The sequence below is a fragment of the Neolamprologus brichardi genome, chromosome 18 (genome assembly GCF_056152115.1).
Source record: "Neolamprologus brichardi isolate AB-2024 chromosome 18, ASM5615211v1, whole genome shotgun sequence".
NCBI classification, from domain to species: domain Eukaryota; kingdom Metazoa; phylum Chordata; class Actinopteri; order Cichliformes; family Cichlidae; genus Neolamprologus; species Neolamprologus brichardi.
The window spans coordinates 26,801,937-26,819,938 of record NC_142121.1 but is presented as its reverse complement, the minus strand read 5'-3'; the positions used below and the strand labels follow the sequence as shown (position 1 = coordinate 26,819,938).

At 43.1% G+C, this 18,002-nt stretch overlaps 2 protein-coding genes across 2 annotated transcripts; one reads left to right on the top strand and one right to left on the bottom strand.

The window, feature by feature from the left end:
- Nucleotides 1–517: 517 nt before the first annotated feature.
- gfi1aa (growth factor independent 1A transcription repressor a) lies at nucleotides 518–2,985 on the bottom strand. The gene is made up of 6 exons (XM_006786791.3): nucleotides 2,816–2,985; nucleotides 2,484–2,684; nucleotides 1,512–1,909; nucleotides 1,228–1,365; nucleotides 863–1,028; nucleotides 518–771 (listed from the first exon to the last, which is right to left on the bottom strand). The coding sequence occupies exons 1-6, from the start codon at nucleotides 2,925–2,927 to the stop codon at nucleotides 593–595; spliced, it is 1,194 nt and encodes a 397-aa protein (XP_006786854.1). The 5' UTR covers nucleotides 2,928–2,985; the 3' UTR covers nucleotides 518–592.
- Nucleotides 2,986–14,127: 11,142 nt separating this feature from the next.
- rpl5a (ribosomal protein L5a) lies at nucleotides 14,128–17,946 on the top strand. Its single transcript, XM_006786790.3, has 8 exons — nucleotides 14,128–14,228; nucleotides 14,545–14,614; nucleotides 14,707–14,822; nucleotides 14,902–15,036; nucleotides 15,134–15,336; nucleotides 16,835–17,012; nucleotides 17,563–17,651; nucleotides 17,786–17,946. The coding sequence occupies exons 1-8, from the start codon at nucleotides 14,226–14,228 to the stop codon at nucleotides 17,886–17,888; spliced, it is 897 nt and encodes a 298-aa protein (XP_006786853.1). The 5' UTR covers nucleotides 14,128–14,225; the 3' UTR covers nucleotides 17,889–17,946.
- The last annotated feature ends 56 nt before the right edge of the window (nucleotides 17,947–18,002 follow it).

The following is an 18,002-nucleotide window of genomic DNA, read 5'->3' as shown; positions in this document are numbered from 1 at the left end:
TTATTGCTGCTGCTAGAGGAGCTCCTCCTGCAATAAAACCAGCGCTATTTCTCCCGACTTCCTTTACATGGAGGTTTTATGGCGCCATAATATCATTTATTATACGGGTATGCCAGCAATGCGCTTGTCTGAAAATATTTGGTTTTGACCAGATGGCGCATGCAGCGAAACGTTTCTGCTATTTAATATCTGAGATATAACTCCGAGACGTGATTGATGGGTCTGCACGGCTGAGCGCACAGCTTCTCGTTTGTTCACGGGTCAAACGAGTGGACCGGTGAACGGTGGGTTTAGCCGGTAGAGTAGATGTTTGTGGATAAAAACTACATGTGTTTAACCGGTAATTAAATGTAGAAATATGGGGAAAAAATGACAACTGCGCTCCTTAAGTTAATATTTAATCCGTTAAAAAGGCTGACTAAAACAGCACGGTAAGCTTATAAAAGCTTGTGAAATTATTTAGTTGTTTTTTTTATATATAATAATAAAAACACAACAGATAAATAAACAATCAGCGTATCATAGGCTAAGTAGGGGGAAAATAAACCAATTACAGCAAACTTAAAGCGCCACAAGTTTCGTGAACTCCTGCTTATTTCAGTCCGTGCTGCGTCTCTTTGTGCCTCCTCAGGTCTACTTTCCTCTGGAAACCTTTCCCGCAGAGGTCACAGCCGAAGGGCTTGAAGCCCGTGTGTTTCCTGCTGTGCGTGATGAGGTTGGAGCTCTGACTGAAGGCCTTCCCGCACACCTGGCACTTGTGCGGCTTCTCACCTGCAAGCAGGGACAAAAAATGGGGAAAATGTTAGGTCTTCTTTTTCTTTTTTGCACGTCTTGATTACTTTGACTTGCTAAAGCGTCTCACCTGTGTGAATGAAAGTGTGTTTTTTCATGTCTGACTTTTGGTGGAACCTTTTCCCGCAGTACTGGCAAGGATAAGGCCGCGTGTCGGAATGGATGAGCAGGTGCGTAGAGAGGGTTGAAGAGCGCTTGAAGCTTTTGCCGCAGATCTTACAGCTGAAGCTCCTCTCCTGTAAAAGACAGCATTCTGTCAGTGTCGAGAAACCTGGAAGTATCAGATTTAAATGTAGAAATGCAGTTAAAGCCAAGTCAGAGAGGTTTGTAGTGGGAAAAGAAAATGCCATCTGTGGCCTTTACGTCGAGGATGTGGATCTAAAGCGGGTTTAGGGGACGTGTGCACTGGTTTATTTCCGGCTTGGAGGCCCATACCTGCGAGTGAACCGCTCTGTGCTGATCCAAGCTCACTGCGTGTCCGAAGGTTTTTCCGCATATCCCACACTCAAACGGCCGCGTGCCGCTGTGCGACCGCCGCACGTGAACTTCCAGCCCGTGAGGCGTGGAGAACACCTTTGGAAAACACATGGATGATTCCAAATCAAACCCAAAATGAAGGGAAAACAACAGAGAAAATGTTAAAGAAACGAAAAGGAAAAGTGAACAAAATAAAAAAAACTGAAAACGATGACTTTAAGTGAAATTAGGGAAACGCCTACCTTGCAACATTTAATGCACTTGTATGATCCACTCGACTCGAGGTTTGCGCGGATAAAATCGTTCTCAGACTTGATTTCCGCCACGCGGGCCTGTTGCTTCGCATCCAGATACAGCTCGTCTCTGTCCCGCATCCTGCAGATTTGGGCCGTTGAAGAATAACCCTGGTAACATCCGGCCGCGAGGCCCCGCTGTACATAAAGGGACTCACTGCCGCTGTCCTCTCCCCTGTAGATGCTGATAGGTGACTGGGACTCCCTGTGGCTCTGGAGGTGGTGGTGATAAGACCCCTGAACCAGATGTCTCAGCTCGGTTCCTGAGTATGCCGACCAGGAGTACGGGAAAATTGGCATGTTCGAGTGACCGTCCTCCCCTGCAGGAGTGGAGCATTTCTCAGAATCTGAAAGTTAATTTGGATATCTTTAAAAACTTCAAATAATGTCCTGCATTAAAAAAAAGGACACCTGGAAAATGCACTGCACTTTATTGGACATGACTCCATACCGTGCGTAAAAGCCAAAGCAGAACAAAAGAGAAACGTTTTAAGTCGTTATTGGGTCGTGTGTCCAGTCACTAATCACAAGTGTCCTTTTGATTCTTTCACCAAATATTTTATATGTGAAATAGAAGATATGAAATATAATTATTCGTATCTTCATCACTTCATCAAAAACCTTAAAGTTTTTATGTTTAATTTATAGCCCAAATAATTTCTGCTTTAATAAACAACAACAACAACAACAACAACAACAACAACAACAACAACAATAATAATAATAATAATAATAATAATAATAATAATAATAATTAATCATACACAAATATAGTTGAACAAGTCGGGTTGAAAATGTGTAAAGGTTTTGACATCTCGCGAACCCAACACCAAATGAAACGAAGGATTAAAAAGAGAAAGAGAAAAACTCTTTAAATTTCAGACACAAACTGATGATATTTTTGTCTTGATAAGAACAGACCTGGTGAGGACGAGGGGGACGGGGGACGCCAGAAATCACAGTCGGAGGACCGGTCACAGGCGCTGCCTCCGCAGCTCAGCGGGGAGCTGGAGGACAGAGACCTCGGGGACCTCAGCCGCGACCCAGGGGACAGTCTGTCAGCGCCGGTTCTCACGTCTTCCTGCTCCAGATTGGAATCGAACTCGGCTTGAGATTTTGTTTCTATATTGGCACAAGAGGATAATCAATGAAAGGAGTTATGAATTTGTGCACTTGAATTTTCAGAATTCCCACTAAGACGACTCCTTTTTCTTCCCCATGTTTCGTGCGTAATTACGCACAAATGCACCCACCTGCGCACACATCAGCCATAATAGTGTCCAGTCTACTGTAGTCATCGTCGAAGTAGCGGTGCTGGTGGTAGCTGTGGGCCCTTTTGCTTTTCACCAGGAAAGATCTCGGCATGTTGTTGAACTCTTCTTCAGCCTTAAAGCTCGGCGCTGCTCGGGTCCGAAATCCTTCACGTCTGTCCCCTCAGCGCTGCTCTGACTTTATCTCTGGACAGATTGGAACACTATTGGTTGTCAGGCGATACGGTGTTAGGATTTTTGGCAGTCTATTACGCATGCGCAGAGAAGCCGTATCGTTTACCAGGTGACGCCGGGCAGGTGACCAAAAGTGGAGCCACCTTCCCCTCAAAGAGTAGATATGCGTCTGAAGACCACATACTGCGCTTCAATTCAGTTTACTGTAACGGACGTCAGCTGAATCACAGAAGAGGAAGTCTATGTATGTTTACGTAGCTCGTAGAGTAACGTCGACTTAAACTACATAAGGCCTAAATTAAAAGCATATAGTGTAATAATATTCACTGATATTTTTACGAAGTAAACAAGTTTAAAGTAATTTTGAAGATTTTAAGTATAATGACATATTTTTTGTTTTTTTTTTCATTTGCAATATTGTAAAGGCATTAAAATACATTTGGAGCAAAAATTTGATTTGTGTCCTGAGAAGTTGAGGTTTGTATATTCAAAGCATAAACTAACTGAAATTATCATAAGTAAATAAATTAAAATCAGTTGATTATATATAATTTGGATAAAGTGAGACATGAGAGCTGCGTGTTTGAGGCTGGTGAATACAGGCAGAGCAGGCAGTGATGGATAATGACCTATTTGTTTGACTGGTTGTAAAGTGATCTCGTTAATGAGACGGCGCACGGCCGCTATGCGCAACAGCCTGTTGGTGGGGAGCCGAAGTATCCCTTTACAGTCGCTCTGCTTCAGCTTACCCGCACTGACTTCAGCCTTATTGTTTTACATTATTAAAACCTCCTCCAGGCTAATAGACAGACCCAATTAAGCAGTCCACTGAACAAAAGTACAAGAAGAGTCACATGCAAGTGCCAGCTGGAGAGGATAAAAATGTGTAAATACTGATGATAATAATAAAATCACAAAAGCGAATTTTCCCCCCTTTAAGCAGAAATCTGTCAGGCTCAAAATGCAAATCATTGCGAAGATTTGGGTTCAAGGTCATACTAAAGCAAAGCGGTATCGATTTTATCCGTTTGTGGGAACAGACTTTGTTTGATGCAGCTGCAGCAAGTTAGAGACCTGCAAGCAAAACTCAGATAGCCGAGGCACGAAGCCGAGCGCACATGTCCCATACTCACACGGCACTGACACCGCAGGCACTAATGTCCCGGCTTCGAGAGCACACACTCTCCAGATCTCTATCCGCACTGGGTCTGACTGTCAGAGAGTCACTTCTCATACTGTCTCAACGCATTCACGCGTGCACACACACACGCGTGCGCGAGCTCCTTGTCCCTCCTGATCTCGTCCCCTCCCTCAAAAATTAATTTTAATGTCAGTCAAGCATGACGGTCAAACAAAAACACTGATTCATCTTTTGATAAAAGAGTCCCCCAGTGCCAAAATCGTTCTGCATTTGCGTCGCACAAAAATAAATCCCGCTGCCTTTTTAGATTTCCTTCTCGCGACTGTCACTCACAGCCCGCACTCCGAGCCAGATTTCTGTCCATTTCTCTGTGATATTAAAAACAAATTTACATCGGTTTCATATCTGTGATTGCCGTTATTTTTTCCTGATAAGTTACCAACCTTTACTTTCATTATTGCACTCACTGAAAAAAAGAATGAAAGAAAAGACAAAGAAAAACAAAAGAAAAATACTTCAGCTATAAAATCAACAAAAGCCCTAGCCTCAAACTCACCATTTGTTTCTGCTTCATGGTTGCTTAATTACACCTAGCAGAGATAAAAAAAAATAAAAATAAAATAAAAAAACCCCCCGGCTCAATCGCACATTTAAATCGCCCTGTTTGAATATCAGCCGCTCTGATTATTCTTAAAGTTGTGAGAAGTGAGAGAGAGACACACACGCAGAGGGGCAGACAAGTGACAACAGTCAAACTCAGGGTTACACACTGACTCAGAACAGGAAACCATGCAGAGTGAGAAGACGCTATCAGGGCTGCCACAGGCTCCTCTCGTGTGTCTCCCCCTCCCTCCCCCCAACACAGACAGGCCTTGATTCTTGCTCTTTTAACTCTTACAGCAAGTATGTGATTGAAATAGAAGCTCAATCGCAGCGATCACAGAGAGGGGGTGGAGGAGGAGGGTCTCTTTTTTTAACTTTTTTTTTTTTTTTTTGCTTTGCTTCTTTGCTTCATTCGCCACTCATCAGCCTTGTCTACCTGCGAGTCACAGTCCCACGGGGTTAAATAAAGACTTGTGCTGCTGAGCCATGAGGTTATTTTCTCAAGCTGAACCTCGAACCCCCTTTTTGGCTCTATAGCGAGGAAAGACAGAGGGTGTGGGGGGACTCCTCGTGGTTTTAAATATACTTGAGGCTACAGCTTTCGCACCACATGCATGTGAATGTTGACAAGAAGAGGTGCAGCATGCACTGTGACTTGTCGCATGTCTTGATTTTGCCTCTTGCACGTCAGGTGAAGTCAGGCCTGTATAACTCCAGTCAAACCTGGCCACTATCGATAACAACCATGGGTTCTTCAAAGATTTTAAAGAAAGCCATCAAGTCTTTTGGTCTAACTAGCTTAACTGTTTAAACGTTGGCCTTACTTGGTAGCTGAAGCTCACATTTTTCATCTGTACCCAGCCATCAGCATGAAGGGCTGACAACTGAAACCACCAAGAAGTACTAAAAACGGCAGTTCCTGAATGCCGCTTAAGGCTCCAAAAATGAATCAAGACTAGAAGTTTGCTGTGAAGATATCCTCTTTTTAAAAGGCCCTTAAGATTAAAAAATATATATTTTTCAAGGGAGACCTGGCCAAGAAGGGAAACTATTACAAGGTTACAAAAATACGCTGTAAAGATGAAACGAACAGAGGAATAATGAGCAAATGAGCAACATCAGTCCAGCTTAGATTTGGAAGCTGCAGTCTTCAGGTACAGAATTTGTGATAGAAGCTCTGAACTTTCCCTGATAGACAAAAATATTTATCTTTTGTGTTTTCTAAAAGTCTTTCCCCAACCAAGGGACAAAATAAGAAAATGTTGCTCTATCATATTCAGAAAAAATCTAAAGGAGCTTTCAGCTGTCTGCTTTTGATTGTCTGAAGTGGACCTTGACAATATTTGTGGTGCCGATGCCTTTTGGAGCATTTTCACTGCAAGTATGTGCCAAATAATACCGTTTGATCTCTGCTTAATGTGCTTGCAGCCTATCCAACAAGTCTGTCGTCAAGTGTTTCTGAGTGAATTTCTAGTATGTTATTTGTACGTTACTTATCACTAATTAGCAGATATCTGCAGGAGGCATGGTTATAGCTGAGCTAGCTAGCATTAGCTAACATTCCACTCTCTTGTCCAAATATGGAGACTTCTAGCTCCAGAAAATCAAAGTGGTGATTCCCAGAATGCTAGAATCCAGGCTTGGGAGTATGAGTCCACAGATTATATATATAGAACAAAATCTTTGTAGCTGGTGAAACAAAACAAATTCAGGAGTGCCTTACACCTGCTTTCCCCCTATAATGACAAGTGTGAGTTTGCAAAAACAAAAAAAAACACCATGTAGTTCATTATGAGTCTTCTGGAAAGTGGCTCTTTGGTGCCCTCGCTCTGTGACCTCAGTGAACACTTTCATGATGAGCTGATAGTTTCAGTCGCTAATTTAAAGTTTGCAATATGACGTTGAGTTTCATCATGTTTGACCTTATTGGTGTCAAAAGGAGGATTAAACAGGGTATGCATTACCATATGACTGTCACATTTTCACAATTAGATTGTCTTGGAACATTAGGATGGTGACAGCTAATGGGATTTTGGAAACCAGGGGGGTGGCTAAGTCCATCTTTGGTATACAGTCCATGCTACAAACTAATGCACAGTACCATACCGCCCCCCCCCCCCCCTTTATTTTTAATGCACTGTGGGCATACCAGACTGTTTACTTTCCCATTGATTGCGTGTTTGTTTCCTGGAGATTCATCAAAAAGCTGCAGTCTCACATTAAGTCAAAATGAAACTGAATGAGGAAAAAAAAAAGTTTTGTTCTTAGAAAAGTCATTCAGTCCTCTTTTCTTTGGTTTTGTTGTCGGACCAGAAAACAGAATCATTTCAAGCAGTGCTCTCTCCTTTTGCAGAACATAACCACATGAGGCTGATTTTACTAACTGCCCCACTCTGCAGTGGATTCATGGCATAATAACCTGTTGTGGTTAAACTGACTTTCCTTGGTTTATGTCCCTCTTCAGTCCCATGTGTTCAGCACGGAGCGTTCACCTCTGTACCTCCGGACTCTTGTGGCATCTCAATGAAAACCACATCACGCTATCTCATCCCCTCACAGGTTCCTTTGGCTCCATAGCTCTAACCACCATTTAACCTCCCCACCCCACGCCAACCCCCACCGGCTTTCTTTTAAACTCCTTCATTCTTTTTCCTTCAGTTAGACAATAAGATTGTAGTCCTTGTTTTGGGTTCAACTGTTCCCCCCCCCCAAACCACCACCCCCACCACCCACCCCACTGGGAATTACCAGCCAAATCTCATCAAGCTCTCAGCTGGGTCCACCTGCAGCTACCAGATAGGGACAGAGTACTAAAACAATGTATGATTTACTGGATGCAGCTGAACACGAGACAGTTCTTCTTTTACACAGGCGATCAAGAAATGTGTTGCCTTTACTTGCACACTCTCAATCAAGTCTGCAGCTGCGAGCGGCGTTCGAGCTGCTCCAACCGATTCGTCTCTGTCAAAGTTTTACTTATTGGGTTAATATTCTGATATGACACTAGAGGATCACAGAGGGCACCCCGGGATCTGCAGTGGTGCCAAATCCCAAGGACACAAAAGCCTCGGAAGCCTGCAAAAACAGTGAAAAGAAACTGCTCAGCAAATCCTCCAAGTTGTGCAGTAAACACCCCACAAATCACCTCCCTCATTCATCACTTTGGATTCAGCAGCTCCCCTTGTTTTAACTGTTTCTGGTTGTAAATTTCTCTCCCCCTCCACACGCCTCACCCCAACCCCGAGATACCGAGAAACTCAGTGAGGACATTGGTGTCTGGACGTGAAGAAAGCTGCTGGGTGTTTCCTGGTCATTGTATCTGTTTGCATGTCTGTGGAGGTGAGGCAACCATTCGAAAGGTCAGAGTTCAACAGGCACGGTTGAGTCTTAATGACCCTACAGTTCAGGTCACAGCTTCCAAACGGCAGGATTCAAAGCAAAGAAGTAATTTTATACAGAATTTATGCAGGAAGCTCATGTGTTTTAACTCAAGGGTAAAGACTGTAAAAAGTGATGTTAGGAGGTGTTTTCTTTGCATGCTGCAAGTATTAAGTTGTTTGAACTTATGGTTTATCACACTGATGCATTTTCACAGAGAAAACACCAGTATGACTGTTTTTTTTCCTTCTTTTTTCACAGGTTGTAAAACACTGGTCACAGCCGGGTAGAAGGAGACCAAAGGTGGCGTTTTTCTCACAAAAACTTCATCTCTGCACCATCTCTGCTCTTCCTTGTGTTAAAGCTAGCAGGCTCAATTTAGTTTCAGCAGAACTGATTTGGCTTTGCTTAGCATTTGTGCGTCCTTGCATTATTTGCCTGTTTGCTTCAGCGTGTCATCCTGGGCAAAGAGCTTTCCTTGCAATGTAAAATCTCTCAGTCTCACCCTGAAAAATCTCAAAATGCACGGGCAAGAACATCACAGGGTTAATGATGTGTGTGCACGCTGCAGATTTCACTCCACCCGTTCTTCTTCATGGGCTTTAGACGGGAAGGGAGACATTAAACTGTGTCTGTATGCAAATGAAAATACATGCAATCAGCAGTGAGAAAACGAGCAGGAAAGAGTGTGCTGCGTTTCAACAAAGTGCAGTCTTCTTATCTGTGGTGTGCCTGCGAACACATTTGTTGATGTGTGACTTTCTGCAAGTCATTTCTAGTCCACTGCAACCACAAAAGTCTTGTCTTAAATCTATGTCCTGGCTTTTGGGGATGAAAGCATGATTTACATGTAATGAATGGTTTCCTGTTGATATTACTTCAGTGCAGAAGCCCTCAAAAAGTAAAGTGAAATCCTAAACATTCCACACTTGGAAAACCAGTTCATGGAGCATCTTCTGAGAGAGGATAAATGCACTGCAAGCGTTACCATTTGTTCCGCCCACCACACCCTCAGCCCATGTGTGAACCTTTAGTAACTGCTGACCACTACTACTGCTGAGGCATGACTGGACAAGTGCTTGTCTTAATTGCGAAATCAGTTCTGCAGAAACAGAGCTTGAGCGGCCATGAGCAAGCTGTCCACAAGAGTGACTGTGACTTTTCTTATCTAACACTGAGACATCTGCACCGAGAGTGACAGTGAGGGATATTATCTATTTCACTCGAGCAGAAAAGCAGAAGATCACTGCTTCCCCTTTTCAAAGTAGCTGTTCATAGAGCTAAAGAATTAACAGGATTTTTTTCTTCCCCCTCGACACAAAAGCAGTCTGTTGACTATGTGTTTGGTACCACAGAAGACACTGCAGTCTAATACTGCGCTGATAAAAGAAAAGCCGCGTATAACTAACAACTACCCACATAAAATAAAGATTTTACCCACATTGAATCAGCGCTGGCATGTAAAATGGATTATTTTCTCTACACTTCTTTGCTTGTTCTTTTTTTTTCCTGCCCAAATGTGTTTCTTGCATGTCTGAGCTGAATATAAAGGAAGATCAAGCAAACAGTCAGTTTGTGGGTGCCTTTGTGGGGGCCTTTTAACAAGTGTTGTGGCACAGGTGACAAAATTCACTTACGAGCACATTGCACTTTACTTAACTCTTAGAAAATCGAATCACAACTGCAACGTTTTGCAAGTCCACGGGCATCTGTGCACACTGAGAATTGCTACATTTTGATGGATAAACTTGACGACCGTAGAGACAGGTCAGCTGAGCAGCGCGACACCAAGAAACAAGTGCTCTGTGCTTCCAAGGAAAAGGAAAAGTCTGATCAGTCACTGCCACAAGAAGGTGAAGCATGCGACCCTATGAAGGCATTTTTCTATGTGATTGTTTTTCTTCATGAGTGTTTGTGAATATCTCATTGTTCATCGTGACTCAGTGAGTTGTAGAGGTGTGAAAGCCTTAGAGCATACGCCCGTTTTGACAAACTGTGCAGTCTGTGAAAGTTATCTCTGATTGCTTTGCTGCTCACACCAGCCCCGATGTATCTTTGAGATTGAAAAAAAAAGCTTTGTTTACAGAGTACTCTTCTGCACAAATTTACAAGATGCTCTGCCAAGATACTGAAACAATAAACCAAACACAAGAGATCAACTCCTATTGCATCAATGATGAACTGAAATTCATAGATGTGCAAGAGCAGGATTGCCTTCCTGCCCTTGTTGGAGGAAGGAGGAAATTTTGTTGGGCTCCTATAATACCTGGAAGCTATTAATGACTCTGGAGCTCATATAAAATAATAATAATGGATTGCATTTATATAGCACTTTTTGGGACCCCTCAAAGCGCTTTACAATACCGCTATTCATTCACTCACTAGTGGAGGCAAGCTACAGTTGTAGCCACAGCTGCCCTGGGGCAGACTGACAGAGGCGAGGCTGGCACATCGTGCCATCAGCCCCTCTGGCCAACACCAGTAGGCGGTAGGTGAAGTGTCTTGCCCAAGGACACAGCGACTGAGACTGTCCGAGCCGGGGCTCGAACCGGCAACCTTCCAATTACAAGACGAACACCCAACTCTTGAGCCACGATCGCCCCTAAAAGGCATGTTTAAGTCATTTTAAAGCAAAAATTCACTAAATGCAACTTCTCAAATGTGCATGTGTGTGCGCTTTGTAGTAAACTCAAAATCATTGGGGTTTGACAGTTTATCAGGCAAAAAAATAAATAAAAAAAATAGATATCATGAATAACAACACAGTTAGACATGCACAGAGGAGGGATACTGGATGCACTGGACAAAAGTTGTTGAATATGGAGCTGCCAGGCAGGTGGAGACCATAGAAAAGATACATGGATGTAACAAAGGAGACATGGAGAAGGTTGGTGTGACAGAGGAAAATGCTAGAGATAGGGTGAGATGGAGACAGACGATCTGCTGTGGCAACCCTTGACAGGAGGAGGAGCAAGAAGACGAAAAATAAGCTTTTCTAGTTTTACTGCACCTGCAGCCATCAGGTACACAAATGACGTAAAAGCACAGCCTTTGCTCCGCTATCTCAGAGCAAAGGTCGTGGATGCAAAGGCAAACCCTCCTCTGTCTCCCCATCAATGCTGCCTTCTGCACCCAGCACACCCTCTGAAGAGGTCCTTAATGTCAAATAATAATAATAATAATAATAATAAAAAGCACAGTGGTGCATTGTTGCCTCACAGCAAGAAGGTCATGATTTCGACTGCACCATCTGGGATTTCTGCGTGGTTTCTCATGTCCAAAGACATGCAGTTAGTGGGGTTAGGTTAATTGCTAACCCTGATAAGGACAACAGGAAGAGAATGGATGAATAATAATAATAATAATAATAATAATAATAATAATAATAATAATAATAATAATAATAATAATAATAATAATAATAATAATAATAATAATAATAATTGATGTAAAAAACAAACAAACAAGAACGTTTTGAACATACCTTCATGGGAAATGAACTCACAACAAACCAAATAAATAAATAAGTAAAATAATTTGGGTATTTAAAACATACTCATACTGTGGCCACAAGAAGAAGGAACCATAAAGTTAATATTTTAAAGCTTGTAGGAAAAATGCTCTGATTAATCAAATGGTCTCAGCTGACGTTGATAACTTTCCTGCTCCAGCCTAAAATCAATTTCTTTCCACACACGCAAAGAAGGGAGGCTGCTTCGCTTTGCTTTGATGCGCAATGAGTTTTGCAACTGGTGTCAGGTGCTGATTTTCTCTGCGTTGCTCCTGATATTCTGACTCTTATCTGCGTTTCTTGCCGTGTCCGAATGCGTTCCACGTCCATGAACTCTGCGGATGACATCAGATTAATCACAGCAGAGTAACACCATAGGCGGGGCGCTGCTTTGCTCTTTGGAAATAGGTGGTTTCACATGGTGGGATGGAAGCTTTTCCTGCTCTGGCTGCTCACGTCCCCCTCAGTAACAGCTCATGACTGTCTGCTCGCTCATCATATGGCGTCACTGATACTCCACCTCACTTTTACAATGTGACTGAATTATAAATAGAGATCTTGGAGTGAATATGAAATAATAGCTGCTGTTTTGCATTTACACGTCAATAATGACACTATTATAAATATTGAGGGTATTACCTAACTTGCCTCACAGCAAGTGGGATTTTCTCAGCATTGTAGCATTCTTTAAGCTCTTGATCACTTTTATTTGACGTTTGTTTTACAACATGACGTTAAGTTGACTTCATTAGCCACATTCCTTCTCATAAAGAAAGAAAGAGCTTTTTATTCACCGGAAACAAAGATGGAAATACGCAAATGAAAAAAGAGAAAAACCATTTTGGTCACAAATTCCATTTAGAGTTTTCCGCTGGACGGAACTTTGCCCTCGTTGTGATAGATAAAAATGTTCAAATTTCCATTTTTCTGAGCTCTTTGAGCATTTATCAGCCATGTTTGCCTTCACTGAGACTGAGAGTTCAATGCTGACCCTGGAAACAGCTGTTGAGGTGAAGAAAATCCCACTAGTGGCTCCATATAGTCAGGAGGAGCTTTTGAATGTATTGTACTTGTTTTGGGAAAGGAAATGTAAAGTTAGGGCAGTGAGGGTCAAAGCAGCACCTGGAGCGGTGATAATACAAGAAAGGAAAAAAGCAGAGAAGCAACATTATTCTGGCATCTCTTTACTTCTGTAATTTTTATAAGGAAAATTTACAAGTTCCAGTAACAGCCCACAGACCTTCCAGGTACAGAAGTGCTTATTTCTGGACAATAGCTCCACGACTGGCAAGGAAAACTGAAAGATTTCTCTTACAATATACTACAAGTGAAGGACTGAACGCCCACAGCAGTGAAAACTGAAGTCAGAGAAGCCTAAAAAGCAGACTGTGAGGCCTGAACACTGATGCCAGAGAGGTTAAATGAGGCCACACAAACTGCATGTGCACACTGGGCTGCCAGCTCATCTACCTTAGATTCTGATTCAGCTTTCAGACATTGTGACCTCTCTGGGGACTGAGAGTCCACCCTCCCAGCAGACTCGTTTCCAGCTCGATGCATCAACATTGTATTGCGTGTCTTGATTTCACCATCGTGGAGGATGTGTCACCAAAAATGTGCTATCACATCAGACGCTTGGTGTCACAGAGTGTCTGTGGACAGCACATGCGCAGGGCTGCTGTGGCCCTGCACATGTCACCTCAAAGCTTTTCCTATTTTCTTCTTTTCTCTGTGTAAATTTAAAATCCTGACACAATGCAAATGTCATCCTGCTTTCTACGGCGTTGGTTTCAAATGTAATAATCTCTTATAGATCTAATGAAAGATTTTTCTCAGGTATATTTAACTTAAATGTGTTGCTTTTATTCAAATTGGGAAGCACTTTGTAACTATGCTTTTTAAAAATGCAATCAAAATGAAGTTATTATCCATTCATCTTCTACCACCTATCTGGGTTCAGTTTGTGGGGACAGCACCTCAACAGAGAAAGCTAGACTTCTCTCACCCTAGCCACCTCCTTCCAGCTTATCCAGGGAGGATGCTGAGACCTTCCCAAGCCAGACAAGTCCTAAGTCTGCCCACAGTAGGACATGTCCGGAATGCCTCACCTAAGAGGCATGCAGGGGGCATCCTGGTCAGATGCCTGACTCAACTTAACTGACTCATTTTAATGTGGGGGGAAAAGCACTTCTACTCCCTCTGATCCCTCTGGAATGACCAAGCTACTCACCCTCCTTATTCTAAGTGGATTATTAATTACAAAAGTGATTAATTAAATATTAATGTATTTAATTAAAAACATTTAATAAAAAATAATATATTTGCCATTTTAATTCATTAATGACACAACGAAACAGTTATTTAATGATCTATGTGATGTATTTGTGGCCCTCCACAGACCTGTGCTCTCCGTGTAGCTGCTGCCCTCTGTTGGCCTGTGCTGTTTGTCTCCGGTGCAGCAGGGGGCGCTGCCAACCCGCGACACTCCTTGGAAAAACCCCCCAAAGATAGCGACATCAGACTTCCGTGTCACGGAGTCCGCTAGTTAGTGCAGGAGGGGAAAGAAGAAGAAAAAATACCCCAAAATGGTGAGTGGATAATGCTCATATACACCGGGTGGAGACGGTTTGAGTTTGTGGAGGTGTGTTTGTTGTTAGATGAGTGTCTAAAGCGGTTTGAGGGTCAGATGGAGCTGGATATTTGCGGCTTGTCGGGCTGTTCCGGCCGGGTGAGCCGCTCGGCTCCAGCGTGGCGATTCATGGCTGCTGAAACCTCAGCTGACCTCCTCGTGGAGACTTACTCCGAGCGGTTAAACAGCTTTTGTGCCCATAGTGACAACTGGAGGCTTGATACTTATGGTACTTTCTGCTTCTGCTGACATGTTGCTTCTTCGTCTCTTCTCAGGGTTTCGTCAAAGTGGTGAAGAACAAGGCCTACTTCAAGCGCTACGAAGTCAAATTCAGGAGGAGGAGAGGTAAAAGTCAACATGAATTGCACACAGGCTCAGATCCCCTTTCTGTTGAGCATACGCCATTAAACCACATGCTGTTACTTATTATTTGACAGAGGGGAAAACCGACTATTTTGCCCGCAAACGCTTGGTTGTGCAGGACAAGAACAAGTACAACACCCCCAAGTACCGGATGATTGTCAGGTTCTCCAACAGGGACATCTGCTGCCAGGTCAGTGCCAGAAAGACTCAAACTTGAGAGGTAGCTGTTTTTAAGCAGCTGTCTCATCTTGCTCTGTCTGCCTGTCCAGATTGCCTATGCGAAGATTGAGGGAGACCAGATCGTTTGTGCTGCTTACTCTCATGAGCTGGCCAAGTATGGTATCACAGTGGGCCTTACAAACTATGCTGCTGCTTACTGCACCGGGCTGCTGCTGGCTCGCAGGGTAAGCGTGCGCACACACACACATATGTTGCCATACATTGGAGCAGATTTATGTTTTTGCACATCCTCTCATACGCCTTCATCCTCCTCCTCCCTAGCTACTGCAAAAGTTCGGCATGGACCAGGTGTACGAGGGCCAGGTGGAGGTGACGGGAGATGAGTTCAACGTAGAGAGCGTGGATGGACAACCAGGTGCCTTCACGTGTTATCTGGACGCAGGTCTGGCCAGAACCACTACAGGGAACAAGGTGTTTGGAGCATTAAAGGGGGCGGTGGATGGTGGACTTGCCATTCCTCACAGGTCAGTATGATGTCAGAGTCGCACTCGGGTGGACTTTTTTTTGCAGCTTCACTCCTGCAGTAAACATGCGCAGGAACAGAAATGTGTGCATGTTTTTCTTTGAGACATTTTTACAGTCACATATTTCCAGTTAGAGTTTACGTGGTTATTCGCTGGTCTCCGTCCAGCTAAATTTTGTCCGTTTAGTTTGCTGGTGCATCTCTGCTTCTCGATGATGATAAAAAAGCACGCTGAGCAAAATGTAGTTGGTCCTTCATTTGCATTAGCTGATGTTTACTGTCCTTTTCAAGACGGGGCTGAGAGAAGCAGGATGGGACCGTTTTTAGGATTTCCCATTAGGTGGTAGTTCCAGGTTCTGGGTACTTCTTAGTACCTGCTTGGGCGGGGTTTCAAGTGATCTGAGGCGATCCGAAAAAGTGACGCAAACAGATTGCATGCCACTGATTGGCTAGTCAGTAGTGTCACACCATGAGTCATGAGAGTTACTCCCTCACGAAAAATTTTATTCTATTTTATTCTACTGTATATAGTATTTTATTCTATTCTGTACAGTTGTGTACTGTATTTATTCTTATTGTATTCTAATTTTTGCTTCATAACTTTTGCACTGTCCACTTCCTGCTGTGACAAAACAAATTTCCCCACATGTGGGACTAATAAAGGTTATCTTATCTTAAAATCAAAGCCACTATTGTTGAAACCCGGCAATGAGGAAAATGGCCGCACAAAAACCCCCACTGTAGTCATTAGACTGACAAAATGCCATATACCGAGCATCAGGTGTACGTACCATCACCACAACATCCTCTGTTGTTGTTGTGTCGCATACAAATGAGGTCACAGACTTTTGGACGTGCTGCTCTGACAACCCAACACACATGATTTATACTTCTGCGTCACATCTACTTTGTAACTTGCACCATAGCCAGAACCCCATTTATAACCTTAATTGGGGCGTAACACGACATGCACCACCTGAGAAATGTAACTACATGTCGGGGGAGATGCACGGCATGGAAAGCTCCCATGTAGGGAGAAAAGGGATTTCTGGTTACTAGGCAAGTTGGGGTGTAAATTTCCCACAGAAGTCAAAATCAAACTTGAGGTGGTTTTGTAATGGGAAAAGAGCGAAAACTGAGTCAAGCCCAGTAGGTAATAGTGGGAAATGGCTAAAAGATCACTGGCACAAGTCTACATCAGGCCTTGCGGTCGCTGCCTGTGAGAAGGCAAAGTTGGAGCAGCAGCAACCATCTCAGCACTCACTGGTAAAACGCTGCCCCCTGATGGCGACAGTTCAACTTTGCAGAGGTTGATTACAAAAAGCAGCTGTAACACACAAAGTAGTTCTGTTCTTTGTTGTGGAACAACAAAGAACAGAACTACCTTGAACCTTGTGTTTTTGTTTTGTCTGGTTTTTGTTTAGTTTTTTTTAAACTTGATTCTTCAGAGGCGTCTTTTAATAGCCTAACTCAGTTTCTTCACACTTTCTGTTTTTTAGTCTGAAACGTTTCCCCGGCTACGACACAGAGAGTAAAGAGTTCAATGCAGAGGTGCATCGGAAACACATCATGGGCATGAACGTGGCCGACTACATGTCCTACTTGATGGAGGAGGACGAGGACGCCTACAAGAAACAGTTCTCGCGCTTCATCAAGAACGGAGTCACTCCAGACACGGTAACATAACCCTTGCTGCGTGATTTTTACGAACACGGCCTGAACAGATTCTGTCAGCTAGTTTCATGTCTGCTTAAATCATGTAACGCTGAGGTGACACTCTCAGATGCATTTAAGATTTGGTTTCCTGTTTCCAGTACTCGAAGTGGTGTTCAACTCGGTGATGCAGAAAAAGCTTGACCGCAATTGTTTTTTTGGCACTATATAAAAATAAAGAAAAGTTTGACCTGTTATGTATCATGTAGATGAATATTTCCTCTGCGATTTGATCATTTGGTGATGTTTACATAAACGTAATTTAAATATTGCTTGCATGTCAAGTATCTAATTTGAATGCATCAAATGCAAACAGGAAACTTGAACTCATAGCAGTGATGATCTCACAAAGATCCAGTATGGGCTTCTCTACATGTAGACTATATCATGTGCTGCCCCCCCTTCCAGTGATAATGTCATCTGATGTTTCCTGTTATTTTTCAAGAGAAACGACAATATATTAGGTACACAATGAACAGCTTTGTCATAAATTAAATTCCTGTTTTGTTTTCAGGTCGAAGAAATGTACAAAAAAGCACATGCCGCCATCAGAGCGAACCCCGTACACCAAAAGAAACCCAAAAAAGACGTCAAGAAGAAGAGGTGAGTTGATAGTCACCATCGTGGAACAATAACTGCTCTTATTTCATGCCAAATCGAGGCCAAAGTAGTTACTTTTTCTCTCGTGTGGTGAATGTTAATGGAGTTGTTTTTTGTCGTCGTCTCTTTCCGGGCAGGTGGAATCGCGCCAAGTTATCTCTGGCACAGAGGAAGGACCGCGTCGCCCAGAAAAAGGCCAGCTTCTTACGAGCGCAAGAGCAAGAAGAAGGAGACGGTTAGGGCCTCTGCAGAGAAAATGCAGCTCACATTGCAGACAAATAAATTTATTTGAAACTCACGCCGTCTCTGTCCTGTGTCACGAGTATTATGAGTCGCTCCTTTCTCTTAAGTTAG